This window comes from Salmo salar, chromosome ssa08 (genome assembly GCF_905237065.1).
Source record: "Salmo salar chromosome ssa08, Ssal_v3.1, whole genome shotgun sequence".
In the NCBI taxonomy this organism is placed as follows: domain Eukaryota; kingdom Metazoa; phylum Chordata; class Actinopteri; order Salmoniformes; family Salmonidae; genus Salmo; species Salmo salar.
The window spans coordinates 4,587,881-4,614,509 of NC_059449.1; the positions used below are offsets into that span (position 1 = coordinate 4,587,881).

The 26,629-nt window shown below is 42.2% G+C and overlaps 2 protein-coding genes across 6 annotated transcripts; one reads left to right on the forward strand and one right to left on the reverse strand.

The window, feature by feature from the left end:
* The first annotated feature begins 875 nt into the window (after positions 1-875).
* LOC106609955 (uncharacterized) lies at positions 876-11,135 on the forward strand. 2 transcript variants are annotated; one of them, XM_014209022.2, is made up of 2 exons: positions 876-1,007; positions 9,916-11,135. In XM_014209022.2, the coding sequence occupies exons 1-2, from the start codon at positions 928-930 to the stop codon at positions 10,616-10,618; spliced, it is 783 nt and encodes a 260-aa protein (XP_014064497.1). In that variant the 5' UTR covers positions 876-927; the 3' UTR covers positions 10,619-11,135. The 2 variants fall into 2 exon arrangements, with proteins under 2 accessions (XP_014064497.1, XP_014064498.1); XM_014209023.2 differs by lacking the exon at positions 876-1,007 and adding an exon at positions 6,192-6,525.
* Positions 11,136-13,801: 2,666 nt separating this feature from the next.
* LOC106609954 (E3 ubiquitin-protein ligase ZFP91) lies at positions 13,802-20,179 on the reverse strand. Of its 4 annotated transcripts, none has more exons than XM_014209018.2 (13): positions 20,115-20,179; positions 19,256-19,719; positions 18,810-18,841; positions 18,567-18,680; positions 18,313-18,355; positions 18,088-18,192; positions 17,854-17,943; positions 17,561-17,683; positions 17,248-17,298; positions 17,037-17,115; positions 16,673-16,787; positions 16,403-16,502; positions 13,802-15,255 (listed from the first exon to the last, which is right to left on the reverse strand). In XM_014209018.2, exons 2-13 carry the CDS (start codon positions 19,651-19,653, stop codon positions 14,154-14,156), a joined length of 2,352 nt encoding a protein of 783 aa, XP_014064493.2. In that variant the 5' UTR covers positions 19,654-19,719; positions 20,115-20,179; the 3' UTR covers positions 13,802-14,153. The 4 variants fall into 4 exon arrangements, with proteins under 4 accessions (XP_014064493.2, XP_014064494.2, XP_014064495.2 ...); XM_014209019.2 differs by lacking the exon at positions 20,115-20,179 and adding an exon at positions 19,967-20,090; XM_014209020.2 differs by lacking the exon at positions 20,115-20,179 and adding an exon at positions 19,993-20,065.
* Positions 20,180-26,629: the final 6,450 nt, after the last annotated feature.

The window sequence follows — 26,629 nt, forward strand, 5'->3', positions numbered from 1 at the left end:
AGTTCCGACTTGCACATGAACGCGACATTTACATTTTAAAATGTTTATTTAACCTTTATTTAACTAGGCATAAGCTACATCAGAGGAAGGTCCGTCACAGTTTACTGCCTAAATGAATAACTCAGCTGATTTGATGATCAAGTAGTCGTTATTACTTGGTTATTGTGTGGCTCTATAGTTATTTATTGTCAATTGACAGGAAAGTGGGTTTATAACCATAGCATAGGGCCTCATGTCTCACAAGATTTATCATAGGCTAATATGCATAGGCTTAAAAAATAACAACATTTCTGAACCGTTGAGTGCGCGTTTTTCTTTTCCCTTTCCCGGAACGTTCTATACTGCTGCCGGGACGGGATTAGTAACATTGTTGTCGATCGCGGGGATAGAGGAAGCCTGTTGTATCAATGCATTAGAGAAATAACGAGGGCACAGAGTCTGTAAACATCTAGAATGCGTTCGCATTAATAACCTACACCCAGAAACAAATCATTTTTGAAATTATAGGTGATAAATAGTTTTTAATAATGTAACAGTTGACTAGGTAGTTTTGGTAGGCCAAGGGTGAAATCGATTTTATATAGGCCGTCATTGTAAATAAGATTTGTTCTTAACTGACTTGCCGAGTTAAATAAAGGTTCAAAAATAGAAAATACATATATTGTCTTGAGGCCTTGAGTGTGAAAGATAACACCTTGAGGTGTTTTATTTCAGTGTAATTCTTAAGTTAAAATCACGCTAAACCAGTTCAATGGGAAATTTTGAGGATTAAATGTATTAACTAAAATGTCAGACGTTTTATTCCTTCCAAAATGTCAGATTTGTCTAGACTTGCATCATTCAGGTATGTTCCAAAGTGCAATACCACTTCGATACTCCGGGTGACATAGTGTCCACTTCACAAACAGTGAAGCCATTTTGGCTTATATGGACGCCTTTCTTTTCCCCAACGCAGTTAAGCCAAAACTACGCCCCGTTATTCAGCGCAGAGACAGTGACCTTCCAAGGTAATAATTAGCTGCCTACCGTAATGCAGGCCTATTATTATCATGTTTGGTAACATTTGCCCATGTAATTATTTTTCAGAGTTTGGATGAGTTGTAAAAATGTGTCAGAGAACTCTGCTGAATTCCCTCAGTTGAAGGTCAGCTAATAACCTTGGCTACTTAACGTTACTATACGGACACGTTCCTTATTAGCGTCGTTTCAGCAACATTTAGCGTCCCGCCAGCAACATTAAGAGTTACAGCGTTCCGCTTTTGCCTTCAAAATCAAAGTCTGCAGTAAAACGCTATGCGTATGATACGAAATCAAAACAAAAAAAAACTTCCGTTTTGCATAGTGCATAATGTTAAAATTATGTTTCAAATGTAAAACTACATCATGGAAAAATCTAAACTTATGACTATTTTACCCATGCAACAGAAAATAGCAATTCACTGGAATACATATTTGACTTTAGAGGAAAAAGTTTACTACCTGTCTCACCAAAAGACTCAGTTGGGTCTCTACTAACCAAATATGTTTCATTTTGCAAGGGTACTATGTCCTACGGACTGTTGCTAGCTTTTTACTCTGCCCCCTTCATAGCCTCCTATGCAATACACTGTATTGGACTGTCTACTACCTGTCTCAGCTAAAGTGGGGTGGAAAACACTCAATAGTGTGAGTTTGAACAAAAAGCTATGTCATAAGAAGTGTTGCTGGACTTTTAGCTGGTCGAACAGCTAAAATGGGGTGCCTGGACACGATACGGTTCAAATATAGCACAGTGACATAGGATGCATATAGTATATTGTCATACCAAAATACTGTATAATGCAAAAGACAAATATCTTACAATCGTCCTTCTGGTGGACACTTTAGACAAAAATACAACATACAATAAGTTTATTCAGAAAGTCAAGAGAGATGCAAGTAAATTTGGTCCAAAAAAGTATACTTTATTCATAAAATATTACAATGACGTTAATTAATCAAATTGATCATCAACAATTACACAAGTTTCAAATGAGTTTCAAGTTTTATTGTCACGTGCACAAGTACAGTGAAATGCTGACTTGCTAGCTCTTTCCCAACAATGCAGTATTCAATAACAAATAGTATAAAGTCAACAACAAAAAATGAAACACACAAGAAACAAGAAAAAGATGAGAAAGTAAGCTATATGCAGGGTCAGTACCAGGGACACTGGCGTGGTTAAGGTAGATAGGTACATGTAGGCAAGGGTAAGGAGAAAGTGACTGGTAGCAGGATAAATAATAATAACAATCAACATGGCAGCAGCATAAAGGAGCCCTAATATGAGGTTCGGTTTGCACCTACCAGAACTTGGCTAGCTGAAGCGAACATCTGTGCTTCGCATAACCCCTTAAATATACATTTGCTTGCAAAACGAGAAAAACATTGCAATATCGTAGTTTGTTCCTCTTGAGACGCCGCAGCAATAACACCACCATAACACTTCCTCAAAATATTCCTAATCAATCAAATATAAATACAGGCTTTAGTGGTGGGTGGGTGTGCTGGTGTGTGAGTGTGTGGGTAGAGACCCCTGAGTGGCATATTTTATTTTATTTTATTTATTTATTTCACCTTTATTTAACCAGGTAGGCAAGTTGAGAACAAGTTCTCATTTACAATTGCGACCTGGCCAAGATAAAGCAAAGCAGTTCGACAACATACAAAAACACAGAGTTACACATGGAGTAAAACAACATACAATCAATGATGCAGTAGAAAAAAAAAAATAAGACTATATACAATGTGAGCAAATGATGTGAGATAAGGGAGGTAAAGGCAAAAAAAATGCCATGGTATAGCAAGAAAAACACTGGAATGGTAGATTTGTAGTTTGAAGAAAGTTCAGAGATAAAATATAAATAATATGATGCAAAGGAGCAAAATAAATAAAATAAATAAATACAGTAGGGGAAGAGGTAGTATTTTGGGCTAAATTATAGATGGGCTATGTACAGGTGCAGTGATCTGTGAGCTGCTCTGACAGCTGGTGCTTAAAGCTAGTGAGGGAGATAAGTGTTTCCAGTTTCAGAGATTTTTGTAGTTTGTTCCAGTCATTGGCAGCAGAGAACTGGAAGGAGAGACGACCAAAGGAGGAGTTGGCTTTAGGGGTGACCAGAGAGATATACCTGCTGGAGCGCGTGCTACAGGTGGGTGCTGCTATGGTGACCAGTGAGCGGAGATAAGGGGGGACTTTACCTAGCAGGGTCTTGTAGATGACCTGGAGCCAATGTGTTTGGCGACGATTATGAAGCGAAGGCCAGCCAACGAGAGCGTACAGGTCGCAGTGGTGGGTAGTATATGGGGCTTTGGTGACAAAACGGATGACACTGTGATAGACTGCATCCAGCTTGTTGAGTAGGGTATTGGAAGCTATTTTGTAAATGACATCGCCGAAGTCGAGGATTGGTAGGATGGTCAGTTTTACGAGGGGATGTTTGGCAGCATGAGTGAAGGATGCTTTGTTGCGAAATAGGAAGCCAATTCCAGATTTCACTTTGGATTGGAGATGATTGATGTGAGTCTGGAAGGAGAGTTTACAGTCTAACCAGACACCTAGGTATTTGTAGTTGTCCACAAATTCTAAGTTAGAACCGTCCAGAGAAGTGATGCTGGACAGGCGGGCAGGTGCAGGCAGCGATCGGTTGAAGAGCATGCATTTAGTTTTACTTGTGTTTAGGAGCAGTTGAGACCACGGAAGGAGAGTTGAATGGCATTGAAGCTCGTCTGGAGGGTTGTTAACACAGTGTCCAAAGAAGGGCCAGAAGTGTACAGAATGGTGTCGTCTGCGTAGAGGTGGATCAGAGAGTCACCAGCAGCAAGAGCGACATCATTTATGTATACAGAGAAAAGAGTTGGCCCAAGAATTGAACCCTGTGGTACCCCCGTAGAGACTGCCAGAGGTCCAGACAGTAGGCCCTCCGATTTGACACACTGAACTCTGTCAGAGAAGTAGTTGGTGAACCAGGCGACGCAATCGTTTGAGAAACCAAGGCTATAGTGCATATAGTGCAGATAGTCAGTGCAGATAGTCAGTGCAGATAGACTGTGGGTGAGGATGGGCAGCTATTTTCTAGTTGTTCGAAAGTCTCAGTGCCTGGAGTCACCATTATACTCAATGAACCTGATATATACACATTCTTACATAACATTAATGCAAGAATCTTTTTTTCTGATAATTCATACAAAATCTCATACTGTTGTGACTGAATTCATTGATGTTATCTCCAAATAGGACTGCTTAAGTGAACAAACACACATAACTACTTCCATCTTCTCCTCTCTTCACCATACTGAGCCGCACCAAAACCAAACCCTTAACTTACCCTTTACCCACACAATCGGGTTCGTATCCTTACCCCAATCCTGCCCCTTACCCTAAACCGGGTTCGTATCCAAATCCCATACACTCATACATCACTCTTTGCCTTCTTTGAGCCCACCCCTGTCTTTATTCATGTTTTGTATAGTCTGATGTTTTGTTTTGACTCCTATTTTGTTATTTGTCTTTTTCTATAATTGTAAAGTGACTTTGGGTCCTTTGAAAAGCACTAAGTCCCATGCATTATCATTATCATCATCTACCTGAGCTTTGAAATTCCCACAATGATTAGAAAACACATATTTCAGAACAATGTCCACAACCTTTCCATGTAATGCCAAATACTGTATAGACAGATATTTATTTTGTGCGTGAAGAATGCCCTCCATTTCCTTCTCATACTGCTTTATGGAGTCCATTATTTTAACACTCAATGGAATACTATTGCGAGCACATTACTTTCTTTTTTCATGTTTATAGCTATGGCCGTCCAAGGTGCTTATAAATTCACAGATATCATTAAATATTTTAAAAGACACCAATTGCTTGCTATTCTAAATAGCTTAGGCAGAACATCAATACTCCCAGAACAGAAATTCTGTAGCTGTTGGCTAACAAAAGAACAAGAAGCACATAAATACAATGTGATCCTCCAAATGAGATTTTACAAGATCAAGGTGCACATCAATTTAGTGGTGGGTGGGTGGGTGTGTGTGGTGATGAGTGTGCGTGTGTACAGTACCAGTCAAAAGTTTGGACACACCTACTCATTCAAGGGTTGTTCTTTATTTTTACTATTTGTGAAGACATCAAAACTATGAAATAACACATATGGAATCATGTAGTAACCAAAAAAGTGTTAAACAAATCAAAATATAATTTATATTTGAGATTCTTCAAAGTAGCAACCCTTTGCCTTGATGACAGCTTTGTACACTCTTGGCATTCTCTCATCCAGCTTCATCTGGAATGCTTTTCCAACAGTCTTGAATCAGTTCCCACATATGCTGAGCACTTGTTGGCTGCTTTTCCTTCACTCTGCGGTCCAACGCATCCCAAACCAGTCTTTGCCCAACAAAGTGATTTTAGGATATATAAGTTATCCTGTACGAGCTTTTGTGCCAAATACATTATGTTGTTACAGGTGTCAAGCTTATGGACATGTGGCAGCAGTGTATGGGAGGGAGGTTCCTAGGTGTGAGAAGTGTGCAGAAGGACATGAGACAAAGGAATGTGTAGCATTGGGGAAAGTAGTGGTATGTGTTAATTGAAGGGGTGCCCATGGGGCTGGGGATCAGAAATGTCCCGTGAGAGAGAGGCAAGTTTAGGTTTCCTGGTTTAGAGTAGTGCAGAAGTTATCATATGCTGAGGCAGTAAAGAAAGTAGAGGAAGTCGGGTCAAGGGATCCTGAGAGGAGTGGTTTGAGTAGTAGATCTGCACTAGTAAAGAGGGATAGGACAACAAGTGATATATCTTTTAGTAAGATTGGATTACATTTTTTTTATAGCAATGGTTATCAACTGGACTGCAGGGACGGAACTTAAGTTGCAGAAAATGGAGGTTGTGGTGGCAGCTGCAGAGAGGTATTTGGGTGCGCGAGACTTCAGAGACGTCAGAAGAGTTACACGGTGTCTTAAGTGGTGGTGTCCCTTACTTTCAGGTTGTTGGCCTGAGGTAGGACTAAATAGATTTAAATAGTGGATTAGGGTGGTGTTATTTCTTTGTGTGTTTTTTCAAATAAAGTACAAGGGAGTTGTACTCCAGTCTAGTAGGTGGCGGTAATGCAACATTTACTGGATGCCAACCGCCGTTAAACCTAATCGAATAAGAAGTAGTAGTACGCAGGGAACTTTTATTTTGAAGATTTTCGAAATTCGGTGACCCAGAGGTGCTTTTTTGTTGTTGTGTCGCTTACACTTTCCTTTGGATAAGCAAATTGTAGCTACACCAACAACAGAACTACAACAAACATCTTCATACGGAGTATAACTGCTAGTTCAATCAAACATAAGACGAAGACCGCAATTTGTGTGACTGGATTAAAGCGAAAGAAGGACGAAGAGACGGAAAAATATAGATACTAGCTAGCTAACGTAAGGCTAGCAGCAAGCTGACATGAATTTTCTCGTTGGCTATGGCGTGTCCTCTGATTCTGACAGCGACGGGGATATTGGAAACAAGAAGTAAGTTACAATTCAGGAATAGAATTGAGCAAACTTTGTGGAAGAATAATTGAAAAGATAGACGTGTGTTCCATAGAGCTCGCCAAGTTGTAGTCCTAAAACCCGGGAATTAGTTACCTCTCAGACCGAGGTAAAGTTGGTTTTATATTCACACATTGACATTCAGAAATTCGCCAAAAGCCATTTACAAATGTAAAAATCATTAACTAATTCACCGTTTGTCACAGAACCATCAAACTGGATGATGTATTTCTATAAATGTCTAGCATACTTTTGCAACCTTTGTTTTGAATACAAATTCCAGTTTTGATTTGATAGAAATACATAATCTATGAAATGTAATTTAAAGCTGTATAAATCAATAACTAATTCACCGTTTGTCACAAACATCAAACTAGGTATGATTTATTCTATAACTGTCTAGCATACTTTTACCATCTTTTTTTTTTAAATGAAAAATTCCAGTTTTGATTTGATAGAGGGCAGCTTCATTAAATAGTACACACAAAACACCAGTCTCAACGTCAACAGTGAAGAGGCGACTCCGGGATGCTGGCCTTCTAGGCAGAGTTCCTCTGTCCAGTGTCTTGTGTTCTTTTGCCCATCTTAATCTTTTACTTTTATTGGCCAGTCTGAGATATGGCTTTTTCTTTGTAACTCTGCCTAGAAGGCCAGCATCCCGGAGTCGCCATGTTTTGCTGGTACTATTTAATGAAGCTGCCAGTTGAGGACTTGTGAGGTGTCTTTTTCTCAAACTAGACACACAAAAATGTTCTTGCCCATTTGTGCACCGGGGCCTCCCACTCCTCTTTCTATTCTGGTTAGAGCCAGTTTGCGCTGTTCTGTGAAGGGAGTAGTACACAGCGTTGTACGAGATCTTCAGTTTCTTGCCAATTTCGCGCACGGAATAGCCTTCATTTCTCAGAACAAGAATAGACTGATGAATTTCAGAAGAAAGTTCTTTGTTTCTGGCCATTTTGAGCCTGTAATCGAACCCACAAATGCTGATGCTCCAGATACTCAACTAGTCTAAAGAAGGCCAGTTTTATTTCTTCTTTAATCAGTACAACAGTTTTCAGCCGTGCTAACATAATGACAAAAGGGTTTTCTAATGATCAATTAGTATTTCAAAATGATAATCTTGGATTAGCTAACAACGTGCCATTGTAACACAGGAGGGATGGTTGCTGATAATGCACCTCTGTATGCCTGTGTAGATATTCCATAAAAAATCAGCCGTTTCCAGCTACAATAGTCATTTACAACATTAACAATGTCTACACTGTAATTCTGATCAATTTTATGTTATTTTAATGGACAAGAAATGTGCTTTTCTTTCAAAAACAAGGACATTTCTAAGTGACCTTAAACTTTTGAACGGTGGAGTATGTTATGGTTCACTCTTAGTTTTCCTTACCTCCACTGTGGAATGTCCATGTTGATCCCCTTGGTTGTCTTGGTCCTCTTGATCCATCCACATGTCTTTGTTAGTCAGACCTGACCCCTTCATCCTGTAGTTTTTTCCTGTAATCTAATTTAATATGACTGAAGATGCAGAATTTTATGCCAGGCCCCTTCTAATAGGGTATAACAGACTCGTTAGAACTTTGACCACATGCCCTCTAGACTGAATTTTTACTTAAAACAAAAGTTGTAAAAGTATGCTAGACATTTATAGAATAAATCATGCGTAGTTTGATGTTTCTGTGACAAACAGTGAATTAGTTATTGATTTATACTGCTTTAAATGGCATCTTATAGATTTTATGTATTTCTATCAAATCAAAACTGGAATGTTTACTCAAAAGAAAAGTTGTAAAAGTATGCTAGACATTTATAGAATAAACCATATCTAGTTTGATGTTTCTGTGACAAACGGTTAATTAGTTATTGATTTGTACAATTTTAAATGGCTTTTGGCGAATGTCTGTTGAACGTCTGTTGAATGTGTGAATATAAAACCAACTTTACCTCTTTCGTTCAGCCATTCCTATGGGGAAAGAATAGGGTTTGTGGATAAATGCAGAAAATAAGGTCTGAGGTTCACACAGGTTTAGGAGATTTTTATATGTTTTTGTTCTATGAGATAATATCAGTCAGTTTTATTTAATTTAACATTTTATTTTATCAGAGAGTCATATTGACACCAAGATCTCTTTTTCTCGAATTGCATACATTACAGAAAATACACGCGTCAAAATATAAATACAAAATGCAAGCAGAAAGAAAAACACGGTCATCAGTAATAAGGTCCTAAATCAGCTTTCTGAATTGCCCTAGAGGCACCAAAACATTATTTTAAGAACATTTAGAAGATTGTTCCACAAATAAGGTGCAAGAAAACTAAAAGCTGATTTCCATAACTCAGTAGAGACCAAAGGAATTTCCAGAGTTAACCATCCCTGAGACCAGGTGTGGTAACTCGTATGTCTAAAGTTTAGTAAAGATGTTAGGTACAGTGGGACTTTTTTGTAAAAGGGCTTTATAAATGAAAACATAGCGATGTATCAACCTACGTGACATCAAACGAGGGCCAACCAACTTTCTGGTAGAGGATGCAGTGATGAGTCCTAAAATTGTCGGCCGTTATAAAGTGCAGTGCGCTATGATAAGCTGCATCTAACTGCATTAATGAAGTGGCAGCTGTGTTCCTCTAGATGATGTCGCCATAGTCTAGAACCGATAGGAACAGCATCTATTTCTATAGAAGAAGCCCATTTTTATTCTCCGCAGCTGAACTCATTTGTCGATATGCTTTTTAAAAGACAGCTTCTCATCTATCCAGACGCCCAGATATTTGTAAGCAGGGACACGATCGATATGGACACCATCCAAAGTACATATGCATCATCAGAGTTATTTTTATGCGCTCTAGAGAAGTTTAGTTTTACCTGCGTTCATTACTCATTTCAGGTCAATCAAGTTTTTCTGTAATACAATGAAGGTAGACTTGTTCAGACAGAGCCTGGTCAACCGTGGGGGCAATAGAATACACAACACTATCAGTGGCATATTAAGTGCAGGTTGTAATTGAATGTAAAGAGTAAAAAGTACAGGACCAAAAATCGACGAATGCGGGACACCTTTAATATCCAGGAAACCTGATTTAACACCGTTAAGTAGATACACATTGAGTTCTCTCTGTCAAGTTATTTTTAAACCAATTACATGCAGCCTGGTCTAGACCATTTTGAGGAAAGCCTCTGGATTAGCAGTGAGTGATCAAAAATATGGAAAGCCTTTGACAGGTCAATGAAGAGGGCAGCACAAGGTTGCCTTTTATCCATACAGTTAACCGCTAAAATATTTGAATCCTTTGTTAATTCTCGGCTAAGATCTTTACACTACAGCTAGTATACCAGATCATTTCTACATGTTGTTTATTTGAAGGACTGAGAGCAAGGTGGATGGAGAGACCCAGAAGAAGAGCCGCAATTTCCTCCTAGAGTCCGGGTCAGCCTCCAGCGAGTCAGACTGTGACTTCAACCCAGAGGAAGAGGGGGACCCCGTATCTCAACTAAAACCTAAATGCCCTCCTCCTGCCTGTATGGCACCCCCCTCTGAGTCCCGGACCCCTCTCCTCCCCGCATCCTCTAGTTCCCTCTCCCACAAACTCCCCCCTCCACCCCTCGGGGCCTCATCCAAGAGTGGCGTATTCGCCAACCCCTTTAAGGCGCAAGCCGACCAGAAGCTCAACGTCTTGCAGAAGCACGTCCCTCTCACTCTGCTGGCCCGGCCCTCCCAGATAGGAGGCAAGAGGATGTGCGTGGCGTACAGGAAGGACGGACGCTGCAGGTTCGGGATCAAATGCAAGTTTGCCCATGACAGCGACCTCCAGAGCTCCATCATTCCCAATGAGTATGACCCCCCTGCGGGTGACGATCCCGGATCGGACCAAGCTGACCCCAACGCGGGGGGCTTTTCATACATGGGTCGCCAGAACTTTCACCACAACCAGGGAGGAGACCCTGAAGAGGAGGGTCAGCAGTCTAGGAAGAGGAGAGTAGGGCTGAGTAACACCCTAGTGCCTCCTAAAAGGTCAATGAAGAATTATGCAATGCAGAGGAAGAGAGAACAGGTCAATTTGAACTGAGTGACTTGCACAGGGATACTGTCAGCAGCAATATACTGTGTGTGTGTGTGTGTGTGTGTGTGTGTGTGTGTGTGTGTGTGTGTGTGTGTGTGTGTGTGTGTGTGTGTGTGTGCGCACCCTCACATCGTTTTAGTGTGTGACAGAGAAAATGGGAATATGTTCCAATTTTGTACCCTTATTCTGCACTCATTTACTCCCCCTCATGGATGTAAAAGGAATGGACTGGTGTAAAATAGGGTTTAAACTTCTCCCTACCCATGATTACATTAATGTAATGGAGTGAGTGCAAACTTCTGTTAGAAGAGAAGATAATCAGACCACAGCCAGAGAGTATTCTATAGGATACCTATAGCACACTTCCACATTTCTGTTCAGTCCAGTACATATACTTCAGATTGGTAGTTTCTACATGAAACGTTTATGTAGTTTCATTGAAAACGTATTCCTTTCTGTAAGAAACTGTCCATTGGAAATATAAGCTACAATTTGTCATTGTTAAATAAATGCTTTAAATGTTTGTAACTTGTGTTTGTGATCACTTAATGATGAATGGGCATAGGAACTGGCGATACGAATAAAGTTATGGATCGAGTTCAGGAAAATATAGAATTATTGATGAAAGTGGATTTAAACTTTTGCTTTGATTAGAGAAAGATTGAAAGAAGAGGCAGCACAGGGTTACTTTTTTGGATCAGTTGCAACACACTCCGGCATCAGTCACAATGTAAGCACACACACTTAGCTCCTGCTTTTTGGGATGGATCTATTGGAGCTTCTACACACCAGTGAATGACGCTTCTCTTTTGGAGTCCAAAGCCAAAAACTGCAATGAAAGCTAAGATCGAGCGGAACAGACAGCGGGCTCTGATGCTGAGGCAATCCCCGACTGGCTAGTAGACCATTGGCAAGAGAGCGGGGTGGCACCTCGGCTAAAGTCGCAAAAAACAGTCGACTTTGGAGGAGGGTTCTTCATTGATGGAGAGGGACAGGAGGAGCAAAGGGGAGCTAAGGTGGCGCATCAACCAGGTATGTACATTTTATAACTCATCAAACATTGCAGGAGGCAGCGGGGTCATATCTGTTGCGTTAGGTCAGCGTCTATCAGAGGTCATCTCTAGCTGCTATGCTGTCTTATCTGTCGAAGATGTCAGATGTGTAACAGAAAAAGATCTATTGGTTCATGTGTACTGATTCATGCCACAGCAAATGCCAGTGACCGAGTGGAGTCAGTTTCTTTCTATAGCCTAGCTACCTGGAACAATGGCCATGATTCAATGGTTTACGACACAGTGACAACCAGCCACTATCTGAATGACTGTTAAGAAGCTCCGGTTTTTATTTTTTACTAGGGCACCTTGGCTGACTGACTCCTAGCACTCTCTGCATTGATTGTAAGTTGCTCTTGATAAGAGCGTCTGCTAAATGACTAAAATATCAAATGTAAATGTACTTGTAGTGTAGATGGTGTTGAGTTAGCCTGGGTGCCATGTCTGCTTGGTCTGACAATTCCACAAGCAGTTGGCTAGAGAGCAGAAACGCTCCTTAGAGGTGTGGTGCTCCGAGGAGGCTAAGGAGTCCAGAGAGAACAGGGAGGTGCAGAAGCGCTTCAACAAAAAGGTCAAAGGTCAGTAACACCTTTTTTGTGTGATTTTTTGTTGTTGTTGAATAAACATTGGGACAGACAATTGGCTTTACAGACAACAGAACGACTGTTCTTATCCTCACTCGGACACACGGCCACTCATAAGTTACCTAATATAGATCAAACATACCACCTCCAGTGGATTGTGGGAAGCGGGTGATGCAGTTTTTGTTTCTATATTGATTTAAAAGCACCTGCTCACTGAGCTTGCCAGGTATCACTTGTTTATTCATCTTACTGTACATATTAAATGGATGGATTGTTATTTACTCTGTTGTGAACAGAGCTGTGTCGTGCAGTGAGGAGCAGCATGAGGACAAAGGACACCAGTGCTCACCAGCACGGCACTGAGGAACTAGTGGATAAAGAGGATCTCTACAGGAAGGTCTGTAACACCTGTGGACACGAACTGACCTATGAGAAGATGTAGCTTAGTGTCCTTTAAACCTTATCTCGGGGTCCCACAGGGTGAATTATTTTTTTGTGGACCACTGGTAGACGCCGGACACAAAACTGAGATTCAAATCACTTACTATGTACTTGACCCAATTCCTTGCTGAAGCAAGGAGGCAGGCCTTCCTGAAATCTTATACATGCCATGTTGTGCTGCTGTTAAACTATAAAATATCAACTTAATCATTTCCCTTTTATATTGACCATTTGTAAGATAATGTAATATGTAGAAGGATCTATGTCTGAAAAATGTAATGTTTTTGCAATAACTTGAATATTTAGTTGATTACTGTGGATGAATAAAGCCAGGATTCAATCTGGTGTGGACCGTGGAAGATCCGAAAGTAATTTCCGATTGAGCCGACACATGCAGCACTTACTTTGAATGTGACCTCTGTAACATTGCCATAAACTGGCCATCTCATGCCTGATCTACGGGCTTGATTCAATCAGATCAAGTGATAGCCTCGATGGTGTAACTGCGTTAGAGCTGTCAAATCAGTAAGCAGCTGCTCGCGGGGTCATTGTCACAAAGACACACCCGTCCCACTTGCATTAGATGTTCAGAATGAGAGTGTAGGCTATATAGAAACAACAAAATGAGAATTTCTATCAACCTGATCATGGTTCAGGCTAGACCTCACGTTCCAGTGTTCAAACTTGTAAACAAGGCTGCACGGGGATTTCTTTCGACATGACTCCGTGCAGCCAATGTCAACTCTAGGTATAATGCCGTAAACCGCTTGTGGATTGGACAGCTATAACGCAGTTCCAACACCGCTATAAGGGTGTTGGCTAACGCGGATCTGATAGAATCTAGGCCCTAATGTTATGCATAAGGCTGTTTTTTGTTTCTGTCTTTTGTTTTCCATGGAAAATTCATGACTGTAGTATTGTGATACTGGTATCATGAGAACCAGAGGAAGATGGTGGGAGGAGGGGCTCATTGTAATGGCTGGAATGGAATATGGGAACAACGTGTTTGACTCAGTTCCATTTCAGCCATTACAATGAGCCCATCCTCCTATAGCTCCTCCCACCAGCCTCCTCTGAAAACACTAATGTAACACACAAACACAGAAGGCCAGTTGATGGGTATAGATGGCTACATCACTTTATGTACAAAAGGCAACAACTCACACACACAACTGCCCTGATGCGGGTAGATCTAAAAAGCTACCAAAAGTGACTATAAATACATATTTCTGTGATCCTATATATTTCAAATTATGCCACAATACATTAGGAGAGGGACATAGCTAGACCTCTCCCTTAATTACTGCCTTTCCACATCGTTCCCAGTTTCCCCTAACCTCAATCCAGACTGAATCATGTTATGTTGTTTCACTTTCCTAATTAGTGATAGTAAAGCGAAACAGAGCTGAATTCAGTTTCAATTTCCAGGCTAGTCCCAAACCACCCATACCCACACAGTCTAGTCTAGATAAGTACATGTTGCATGTGTACTTCTGTGGCATCAGTCAAGACGTCCCCCTCTTCTACTCCGTCTCCCTCTCCGCCCCCTTCCCAAACTACCTCTCCCTCCCCTACAGTCTCACACTGTTGAAGGGTGTTAGCGGAAGGAGAGGAGGCAGAGAGAACAGAATCGTCCAGAGTGTAGCTTTCGCTACAACCCACAGTGGTTGGGTCCTGAAGCTGAATGTCCTGAGTTTGGGGTTGGACCTGGGCCATGAGAGGGAGGTTGGCGGTAGAAATATGGGAGCTACTCTGGAGGGTTTGGAGTTGCTGGGGGGTGGCTAACAGCGGGATCTGCTGGAGTTGGGTCTGCGACCCGTCAACGGTCTGGAAGGTCATGTGGAGAATCTGCGGCTGCTGATTCTGCTGCTGCTGATAAGACTGCAAGGTCATTTGCTGGAGCTGGTGTTGCTGGGTCACCACCGAGCTGGAATGAAGGGCCAGTTGCTGGATCTGGGCCTGCTGCTGCTGCGACTGCTGCTGCTGCTGTGGGGAAGCGGCCGCCACCTGCTGAACAAAATGAAGGGGCATCTGGAGCTGGAGGGTGTGGTGGGGTTGCTGCTGGGTGTCGGAGGGCGACGGGGGGTCGATGGGAGACAGGGCAATGGTTAGGGGCATCTGCATGGCATGGAGGCCCTGGTCCTGACTCACTACTACCACCTGGTGGCTCACCTGACCCATCTGAGCTACCTGTTGCCCCATGTGGGTCACTTGTTCGCCCACTTGGGTCACCTGCCCCAGCGGAGCCACCTGTTGCCCCACTTGAGTCATCTGCTGGGCAGGCTCCAGTCGTACCAGCTCCCCCTGGTTCCCGACAGAACCCATTCCCGAGGCCTCCAGCAGGGAGGCGGGGGTAGTGATGAGGGCCCCTGCGTTGGCCGCCAGGGCCTCGGCGATGAGCACCTCTGGGTGGCTCTTGGCCTTGTGGGCCACCACACTGTCCTTCTTCTCAAACTTCTTGTTACAGATGGAGCAGGAGAACTGGTAGGTGGCATCAGCGTCGTGCTTCTTCATGTGCCAATTGAGGGAGGCCTTCTGGCGGCAGGTGAAGCCGCAGATCTCACATCTACAGGAAGTGAGGGAGAGTGAAGTAGAATGTAAGAGAGAAAAGGAGGGGGGGTACATTCAGGGGGTCAGATGAGGTGCAGGTACAGACAGGTGTGACATTTACAGTTGAAGTCAGAAATGTACATACACTTAGGTTGTAGTCGTTAACTCGGTTTTTCAACCACTTCACAAATTTCTTGTTAACAAACTATAGCAAGTCGGTTAGGACATCTACTTTGTGCATGACAAGTAATTTTTCCAACAATTGTTTAGACAGATTATTTCACTGTATCACAATTCCAGTGAGTCAGAAGTTTACATACACTAAGCTGACTGTGCTTTTAAACAGCTTGGAAAATTCCAGAAAATGATATCATGGCTTTAGAAGCATCTGATAGACTAATTGACATCATTTGAGTCAATTGAAGGTGTACCTGTGGATGTATTTCAAGGCCTACCTTCAAACTCATATTGTGCTTTTTGGAGAAATGTGGTCTGATGAAACAAAAATAGAACTGTTTGGCCATAATGACCATCATTATGTTTGGAGGAAAAAGGGGGAGGCTTGCAAGCCGACGTACACCATCCCAACCGTGAAGAACGGGGGTGGCAGCATCATGTTCTTCACAAAATAGATGGCTTCATGAGGTAGGAAAACTATGTGGATATATTGAAGCAACATCTCAAGACATCAGTCAGGAAGTTAAAGCTTGGTCGCAAATGGGTCTTCCAAATGGACAATGACCCAAAGCATACTTCCAAAGTTGTGGCAAAATGGCTTAAGGACAACAAAGTCTAGGTATTGGAGTGGCCATCACAAAGCCCTGACCTCAATCCTATAGAACATTTGTGGGCAGAACTGAAAAAGCGTGTGTAGCAAGAAGGCCTACAAACCTGACTCAGTTACACCAGCTGTCAGGAGGAATGGTCCGAAATTCACCCAACTTATTGTGGGAAGCTACCCGAAACGTTTGACCCAAGTTAAATACTAATTGAGTACATGTAAACTTCTGACCCACTGGGAATGTGATGAAAGAAATAACCTGAAATAAACCACTACTATTATTTGGCTAAGGTGTATGTAAACTTAGGACTTTAACTGTAAATAAATGGAATTAATGAACAACCAGGCAAACAAGTAAATGAGGTTGGAGATGGAAACTCACTGCAGTGGTTTCTCTCCGGTGTGGATCATGCGGTGCACAGCCAGGTTGTGGGAGCTCTTGAAGGCGCGGGCGCAGAACTCGCAGATGTAGTCCCTCTGGTCTGAGAGAGGGAACAGAGGTGAGTTAGCAGTAGCTCAACACAGAAAACAATGACAGGTCAAGCGCTGATTGTGTGATTGTACATATAATGTACCTTTGTGTAAATGTTAAGTGAGGATAGTTAGATATAGTATTCAGTGTGGGTGTCTGTGGATCTCTCCGTGTGTTTACCTGTGTGGTGCTTGGCATGGCGAAGTAGCTGTTTCTGCAGCCTGAAGAGTCTTCCACAGGATGGGTGAGGACATACAAACTTCTTCTTCAACAGGTGCTGGTACTTAATATGGTGCTGGGAATTACAGGAAAAAGAGAGTCAGAGAGAGATGAAGGATGGGGGAAAAAAGCTAAATATTCACCAGTGTTGGGGTCAATTCCATTTCAACACTCAATTCAGGAAGTGAAATTGAAATTCAATTGCATGCATTGAAGAAATTCTGAATTGAAATTGACCCCAACCCTGTTCGTGCACAACTCAATCTTATGATCGCTTGGGTGCTTAATCGTCACCATGGCGACCACTACAGTTGCTATGGCAGACCTGCAGGTAGCGAGGGTGAGCCAGGACTGTGCCACACCCCTCCATCTCACAACGCACGTACTGCACCGGGGGCTTCTTCCTGTGGGGGCGGGACATGACAGAACTGTCAATCATCATGTAACTGTTTTGTTAGTTGACTGTAAAAAATGATATATATTTTTATATATATAAAAAGCGTATTGTTGCAGTTGAACAGCAATGTCAACTTTACCTTCTTTTTGGGAGCCGGGGACTTTTGTCATCTTTCCTTCGCCTGCCTCTCCTGACGGAAATGGAGAGAATAAAAGAAGTTGGAGAACTCTATTCAAGCAAGGAGTTAAAGAGGCCAGATCCAATTAAAATGTCCATTAACGTGAAAGAAGTTTGCCCTTGCACACCCTTCCTTTAAAGTCTGCAATTGCACACTCTGTTATGGATTTAACAATGGTGGAAACAGCAGCCACTTCCAATGCTTTAAAATACATGATGGGGAGAGTGAAAGTACACACTTTGGGAGAAGGTTGGAGAATGGGGGAGGGGCTTACTTTCTGGGCACATCCCCCTCTCCGAACTCATTCTCCAGCTTCACATCTGTGCCCTCTATCTTAATTCCTGGCTCCTTCTCTTTCTGTCTCGGAGGGGGTTTGCGCCGTGGTTTGGGGACATCCCTGAGAGACGGAGGATCCATTTAGAAGGTCAACAGACAGGTCACATGGGTAAAACAAACATTTATATGCATGCATACATATTCACACAAAGGGAATAATACATTGGAGCTGACATACACACACAAATGGAATGCATTACGACAGACACATATATATACACACACACACACCTAGTAGTCTCAGCCTCTGGGTTGTAGCTCTGGTCGTTGAGGTCATCTCTGAAGGGAATGTCATCATCACTGCTGATTACCTCCTCCCCACTGTAACAACCACAGTGCTCAAACTCATAGCCTTACATACACACACACAATGATCCTACCACACCTCCACTTGCTAAACATTTATGTGGACCATTGATTATTGCCTATTCTGATCAACAAACACTGCTGTCTCGCCAACGTTACCTCTGTGACTGTGGCTGGAAGCTGAGGTCTTTCGGGTCATCTTGGAAAGGAGGCTCATCTTCTCCTCCCAAGAGAACATCTTCCTCATTCTCCTCTTTTTTCTCACTGAGGCGAAAGGAGTCGGTGTTACTACGGCAGCACAGCGAGACAGACCCAAGTCTCTCTCTCACACACACACACACACACACACATACACACGAGATGAGTAAGAATGTGTATACTCACATCCCAACTGTCTTCTTTTCGACTAACTTTGCCTCCACCTCCACTGGAAAAATAAATCACAATGCCAATACAACAATTACAATTTAATTGGGCTTTTCAGGATGACACATTCCTCTCTGTCTCGGAACAGGCCCAACCCCCACAGGATAGAGGTAACGGACCAGAAATCGAACCCCAGGTGTCTATGCAACCCAAGACCTTGTTAGCCCACACTGTTTAATGCCAAACACAATTTAGCTGGTTGGTGTGCCTACCGGTTGGGGTGTCGGTGCCAGGCTCACTCTTGCACAAAGGTTTGGCGGACCCCCTGGCACCCCGGGCAGAAGGGGCCTTGGCACGCGCCTGAGCATTCTGTGAGTGAGGGGGGGCTGGAAGGGGCAAAGTGAGTGCCATCATACACACCTTGAATTAGAATATTGCAACAAGTCTTATTAGTTTGTTACTGTAGACACATGTCTGTCTAGTTTATCAAGCAATGTATGAGGGTGGTCACCTACCTTGAACAGTGGGTTTCTTTGGGTCCCCTGAGCTGCAGAGAAAGATAGTTATCAAAATAGTGAACTTCTCGGCTAACTGTTAATCTAGCTATGTACAATGTGACATCATCATGAGTTGATGTCATTCAAGACTGCTACATACAAGTCACAATTTGACAAAACCGCTCGCACCAGGAATGAGGAGAAAACAGGTACATTAGACATTAAAACCAGGTATTACCCCTCCCCATTCCTCCTCCCTTTTATAAAAGGAACTGTGCTGGAATACGTACATTTCAGAGAATACAATTAGCAGCAATGCATGCAACCGGTTTTATGGCATTAAAACGTTGACAAGCAAACTTGGCTGGCTAACAATTTCACAGGCATTTAAAGATGTTACGTGTATTGCAGAGGACACGGCTATATTGCAATGTATGGTGTACTAAAGGCGTATACGAACGTACTCATGAGGTTGACTACTGTCGTCATTCCCGACCTCTTCTGTACTCTCTGTTGAAGCTGCGGAGGAGGCATTTTTCCTGGGTCGTGGACAAGCAGCCTTCCTCCGGCGGTTTACGGCTTTGTCGGGGCTCGATTCTTCTGCATCGTCACTCTTCTCGCTCTGCAACCAAGCTGGTACCGTTCGTGTAGACCGGTCTCGTAACACTCGTCCAGAACTCGGAGTGCCTGGTGTTGATCCATTCGTACACGGTGAAGGAGAACCCCCCTTCTTCCGGCCGACTCCTCGGCCTCTCGAAGTCGTGCGCGGGGTGACCGCTGCACTCGAGGCCGGGGATTGGGCCGTGGCCTTGTCGTCTTCGGGCTCTTCCCTTTTATTGTTATCGCCGATTTGCGGTTCCATCACCGCGTGTTCCTGGTTCCTACCCTTTTGTCCCGGATCGTATTTATTACTTTCTCTGATACTGTACTGACAGGGGAAAAAATGATTACATTTGATACAACATCGATCAAACGCTTGGATTGTTAACTAAAGGCCGTAATCCGACTGTGACATAATTCACAGAATTCAGGCCTTGTCCGCAAATTATAAGCATTCATTTATTGATCAATAATTTTTTTTAAACTTTCTTAATTCTTACTATAATAATAAACCAATATCCATTTTTAAAGAACCAGACACTATTTTGCATTCTTAAAGCTATAGTAAACCTAACTATTTGCACGGGCCATGTCGCGTTACCACTTTGTTGCGTCTCCTTTAAGCCAAAATAAAACCAAGGTTAAATGCATAAGCAACATATTGCAGTTGCACACGTTCGCAGCATCATCTCCCCCCCCCAAAAAAAACCTATATGTACAGACCACATAGCACGTGTTGGTCCCATCCCGAGTGTTTACAGATCTGTGAAAACGGACGCGCAGGAGCTGTGCACTGAGTCCGCGCGCACAGACAGCCTTCCTAGTCATGGGAAATGTAGGCCGAGTGCAAACGTCATACATGCTGTTTTATCAGATTTTATTTTGAATGTAACGTCTAACACAAAGTACAGTGAATGTAAGAGTACATTGTGTTATCCAGTCCTTTCTTTGTAAATGATAATGTTTTGTTATTTTATGTTTTTAAAGTTTTTTTCGCCACTAAATGGCTGTGTAGCCTGTTCTAAAATAACTGGGTAGCAGACAGGGGGCGCTGTCCGGAAGCCACTACCAACAATCTCTCACAGTCTTACGTCAGAATTAGACGTTCATCCATGTTTCTCAAACATACAACTTCAAAGGTTAAGTTTAGGCATTCTAGAAGAAAAAGAAACACACCCCCATTAAGGCGAGGTGCTGGCTAGCGGAGTAAAAAACTTGAAAATAAGGGAGAGCAAGAATGGCTTAAGATCATGTTGAGACCGAAGGGTGCAAGGGTCTTGAAGTTAAAGGTCCAGGCAGCCTCTCGTTTTAACAATATATTATCAAGGTCACCCCCTCTCCTAGGGAGGGTGACATGTTCGATGCCAATATAACGCAGAGACGAAATCGAGTGGTTTGCTTCCAAAAAGTGGGCGCAACTGGGTAAGTCAAGTTTTTGTACCTAATGGTGCTACGATGCTCTGAGACTTTTTGGAAGCAAACCACTCGATTTAGTCTCTGCGTTATATTGGCATCGAACATGTCACCCTCCCTAGGCGAGGGGGTGACCTTGATCATTTATTGTTAAAACGAGAGGCTGCCTGGATCTTTAATTTAAAGACCCTTGCACCCTTCGGTCTCAACATAGACTTTGATCTTAAGCCATTCTTGTGATTATTGTGACTTTGCCATTGTAATTGTTTGTAAGCTTGTGTAGTCTAAAATGAATCTATGATCGTATGCTATCCATTTGTTTTTTTGTATGGTGTTCTTTGTATGCCATTTTTATATTTGAGAATTAACCAATGATATTAGGCCACACTTGGCCATGATTACAGACACCTGTGTGTCTTTTGACACTATATAAACGAGTCATCTCGCAGTGTTTGTGATCATACCCTGATGAAGACAGCTTGGCTGTCGAAACGTTGGATATTACATTTTTGCATCTGATCTCCTAGAGTGTGCGGCTCTCCCTTATTTTTAAGTTTAGGCATTAACTCTGAATTTTAAGGTTATGGTTAAGTTTTGGCATCAACTCCGAAGGGTTAAGGCTTAAAACAAAGATCTCATACAACTTTCTATTGCTGGATTCAGACTTGCAACCTTTGGAATCAGAGGCAGATGCTCACTGTTGCCCCTAGTGGCTAGTTTCCAGGTAATCGCCCTACTGACTGGCTGACTGCTGACTGGCTGACTGCTGACTGCTGACTGACTTCATGGCCTACACATTCTCAGCCCATTCACTTTCATTAATTTCGTAGTACAGTATTCCAATAAATACATTTTTCTTTGATACATTTGCTTGTTGTACATATATTTCTTTTGACAGATTGTTCATATACGTCTTTGTAATTTATCAGTCGAAAAAGGCAACATTTATACAACATGTATTACACTTTAATACAGTGAATTATAAAGGCTTTATGCTGGCTTCATCTCTAATGACATTTGTCATTCTCAGTCCAGTGATATAAGATTTTCTTTTTTAAATGTCCAATGCAGATGTTTTTATCTCAATATCAAATAATTTCTGTGTAACAATTAAATACTGTGATGTTTTCATTTAAAATGGTAAAAAAATAAACAAAAATAGGTTCTTAGCAAAGAGAGATTTCTCAAGCACAAATGTTGCTAGGACTATCTGGAAGTGTTCTGAGTGTGGAGGGGAAAACTGAACTAGCTGTTATTGGCAGAGGGGTTTGGAACTCTCTTTCTTATTGGTCTATTAACTAATTTTCCACCTGGTGACGTCACCAGGCAGGCCCAAACTCCATCCCACCAGGTTTGCCTGTTGTTCAATTCTTTTTTTCTTCTTCATTGTATTCACAGGAATGTCCCTGTATTGATGTGTAATATTGTTATTATTGTTGCAATGCAAAGAAAAAATATATATAATTAAAAAAAAGTACAAATCACGTTTTGACTGCACTGGATCTTTAAAGTGGACTTTCATGTAAAATGTATTTATTTAATTATATATTGAACATGAACAATAACAAAAAATAAAAACATTGAAATATACTGACAGGACTACATAAACTTAACATAGACGGGTATTATACGTCAAAAGAAAATGTACATTTGTCAAAAAGTTTGGTATGTACTGCATTTTTCTTTTTACATTTTCTGATCATTTCAAAATAATGTTTCAGTTCCACCTTAAACAACTTAAAAAGCAGTTTGTTCTCTGCCCACTTCATCTTATGAATAATCTTCCTAGAAAAATAAGTAAATTAACAATTGAATCGGGGTCCATATCAGTTGGGTCAAAATAAAACATAATGTCAATATTTTCCAAAGAAACATTAAAAGCGGTTTCCCTTAAAACAAACCATTCTAAATCAATCCAAAATCTTCTGACATGAGAGCTGACATGCACCTGTTGGAGTGTTAGATAAATGACTTAACAGCACCACTGGGCTGCAGTGTTGACCACCATCTTTATCACTATGCGGCTTTGGTAACCGGTCGGGAGAGAGAAATCTGTATGATGCCTTTCAACAAAGGGCACACACCTGTTGGAATGCTAAATGGAGGACTCACCTTTCTACATTTCACAGCCACTTGGTGGCATGTCAATACAATATAAAATTTTTGGAGTGGCACAGTACATGCTGCTGATTCTGTGCTGCCTCCAGCCGCTTAATGTGCTTGGGCACGGGCTGACTGGGACAAGAATTTGGCCCTGGCAATTTATCCACACCAGCCCACATCACTGCGCACACCGCCAACTTTAAAATGGTTTATGAGATTGAAGAACACATTGGGAGGGATCTCAGACCATTCTTACATAAATCATATTTTCAGATCCTTGATATCCTTCATCTGCAATTATTGACTGCCCTCTTCAACAGGGACTGACATAGTGATTTGGAGACCCCAGGCAGAGGCCAGTCTGAGCCCCCCCCCTACATTTTTTTAATGGGTTTTATAGTAAATACGTGTAATTTAACTGTAAACTTCACGTTCATCCCAAAAATTCCAGCATCCGAACAGTGCACTGTGCACCTGCCAACTTTCCTTCAATTCGCAAGTGGCTAATACTATCTCACTGGAGAAAGCATCCGAGCAAACTAAACAGTGGCCCTCTGACTCACTATATGTAGGGTTGGGGGCCTTGAGCGGAACATGGGGTATCCTCAAGCAGAGAAATTATGCCCAGCTCACGAACGAGGCCCCTTGATGATGTGAGGCATAAGGTAATTGCCTGTTCTGCCTAATGTTAAATCCGTCACTGCTCTTCAATTCAGGTTATCAATGGGGTTGAAGTCTGGAGACTTAGATGGCCATGTGTTCAATTAACCATTTTTGGGGGGATTTTGATGTGTGCTTGGTGTTATTGTCCTGCTGGAAGGTCCGTACTGTCACAGATTTACACACATAATATTACGAATTAGCCTGAGACCTCATTGACCTTAATTTTTAAATTATTATTACAGGGCTCCAGTCTAACATTTTCCCCTGGTGTCACTGGTGACACTAACTTTTACAGTTGGTGGCACCAGCCCATGACTTGGTTGGACCCAAATCATGATTTGGAATCATCTTATGAAGTCATTCATTGTCCTTTATTAAGAACTATAATAAATAAACTACTGATTCAAGAAATACGTTTACATCTAACACATCCAAGCAGGAATGCATGATTCAAGATATTTTGATGTGCAACTTAATTCAGTGATTGAATTTGTGATGCATTTTGGGTTGACAATTATGCTATAGTTGCTATATTTTAATGTAAAAATAGGACTCCAGAATTTCCTGCAATTGCATTTTTAAATGTTATATGATCAGAACGCATTTTTCTCTTGAGCGCATAGGGAGAGAGGATAGTGGCTCGGTCATCATAGCAGCAGGCCCCAGCGAGGGCACAGGCACAAGGGCAGGGCAGACACTTTCATTACAGGAATCATGAGGATATTGCACTTTACTGTTTGACCAAATCATGGTTTTAACCGCCCAAAAAATAGGATTTTGAGTGAGGTGACAATGTAGAATATGCTCTTTCTACATTAATAAGCACCCTTTCCGTTTTTAATGATCCTGGCTGTCTAACTGATGACAGAGTCGGAGCAGGTCTCTTTGCTGATGCCGCGTTTGACTTTCAACGTGAGGCTGAGGTCACACAAACAATCAGAAGAACCGGGTCAGCCCATCTTGATAAGGGGGCCGGACGTTGCCGACTGATCAGGCAAAGGCTCATTATAGATTAGTATAAAATAAAAAATGCAAAAAAATTGCAAAAAAATACATCTTAACAAATGCCAAATTCTGTTTCATTTTATTTTTATATAAAAAATATTTATGTGTGTAAATTTTGACGAGCCAACCCAATAAAAAAATTGTCATGCCGATCTGGCATTTGCCAGAATTGCCAGATGGCCAATCTTCCCCTGTGTGTAGGGGTTTGGTTAAATTCGATTAAATCTCCAAATTGATGTACTAAAAGAGACAATATCTAATCCTGATTTACTTAAATGTACTACAGGGTGATGTACATGACTCAGTTTTCAACAATGTCTTTATTTCATTATTCCTGTTTTCTTGTTGCTAAATTTGGGACTATGTACGTAGACAGTTATTGTCTTTTTCCACATTTTGTTGTGTTACAAAGTGGGATTAAATTTGATTCAATTGTCATTTTCTGTAATGCCAAAGTGGAAGAAAAATTATATTATTTGAAGAATAAAACGCTAGTATATCTTGATTAAATAAGTATTCACCCCTCAAGATAATACATGTTAGAAACACCTTTGGCAGCGATTACAGCTGTGAGTCTTTTGGGGTAAGTCTCGAAGAGCTTTGCACACCTGGATTGTACAATATTTGCCCATAACTCTTAAAAAAATACTTCAAGCTTTTTCATGTTGGTTGTTGATAATTATTTGAAAGCCATTTTAAAGTCTTGGCATATATTTTCAAGCCGATTTAAGTCAATACTGAAACTAGGCCACTCAGGAACGTTCAATGTCATCTTGGTAAGCAACTCCCGTGTAGATTTGGACTTCTTTTAGGTTATTATCCTGCTGAAAGGTGAATTTGTCTCCCCGTGTCTGTTGGATTTTGCCTGTGTTTAGTTGTATTCCATTTCTTTTATCCTGAAAAAACTCCCTAGTCCTTGCCGATGACAAGCATACCCACAACATGATGCAGCCAAAACCATGTGTGAAAATATGAAGAATGGTACTTAGTGATGTGTTGTGTTGGAATTGCCCCAACCTGTTTGCCACAAAAAGTTAATTTCTTTGCCACATTCTTTGCAGTATTACTTAAGTGCCTTGTTGCAAACATAATGCATCTTTTGTTAAATTTGTATTCTGTACAGGCTTCCTTCTTTTCACTTTGTCATTTAGGTTAGTATTGTGGAACATCTACAATGTTGTTGACCCATTCTCTGTTTTCTCATATCACAACTATTAAACTTGGTAACTGTTTTAAAATCCCCATTGGCCTCATGGTGAAGCGGCGGGTGAACGTCTCGTCCACCTTAAGCAGGGGACGAGGAGCGCACAGGAGTTCGCTTTGGACTTTTGGACCCTGGCCACCGGCGCGGGATAGAACGACAGGGCCCTGATCAATCACTACTGTTGTAGTTTGCACGAGGACGTCCATCGGGAGTTGGCCTGCAGAGACACCACTCTCACCTTTGACCAGCTGGTGGACCTGTCCATCCGGTTGGATAACCTGCTGGCTACCCGCGGACGTCCAGATCGGGGTCTGTCGATTCCATCCCCCAGCACCACCGCTCCTACGCCCATGGAGCTGGGAGGTGCTGCTATTAGGGCGACCGGAGGAGGAGCCGGTCCATGCACCATCTGTGGCCGCAGAGGGCGCACTGCCGGTCGGTGCTGTGGAGGTTCCTCTGGGAGTCGAGGCAGCAGGCAGGACACTCTCGTGTCACCCCAGGTGAGTCGGCACCAGGCTCACCCGGAGCCCTCTGTTGCACACATGTTTGAGTTTTCCCCGCATTCCCAGCATAAGGTGCTCGTAGATTCAGGCGCAGCTGGGAACTTTATTGACAGATCATTTGCCCATAGTTAGGGATCCCTATTGTTCCAGTGGATATGCCCTTCCCAGTTCACGCCCTAGATAGTCGACCATTAGGGTCAGGGCTAATTAGGGAGGCCACCGCTCCACTGGGCATGGTGACGCAGGAGGGTCACAAGGAGAGAATCAGTCTCTTCCTTATTGATTCTCCTGCGTTTCCCGTGGAGCTGGGCCTACCCTGTTTGGCCTGTCATGACCACACTATTTCG

Bases quoted from the DNA above. Each gene is read 5' to 3' on its own strand.
- LOC106609954 (XM_014209018.2), bottom strand. From the start codon at position 19,653: ATGGAACCGCAAATCGGCGATAACAATAAAAGGGAAGAGCCCGAAGAC. The intron at 18,842-19,255 runs GTACGTTCGTAT...CTTTCTCTGCAG, and splicing joins GACAGTAGTCAACCTCATGA to CTCAGGGGACCCAAAGAAAC. The intron at 17,684-17,853 runs GTGTGTGTGTGT...TCCGTCTCTCAG, and splicing joins CCAGAGGCTGAGACTACTAG to GGATGTCCCCAAACCACGGC.
- LOC106609955 (XM_014209022.2), top strand. From the start codon at position 928: ATGGACGCCTTTCTTTTCCCCAACGCAGTTAAGCCAAAACTACGCCCC. The intron at 1,008-9,915 runs GTAATAATTAGC...GTTTATTTGAAG, and splicing joins AGAGACAGTGACCTTCCAAG to GACTGAGAGCAAGGTGGATG.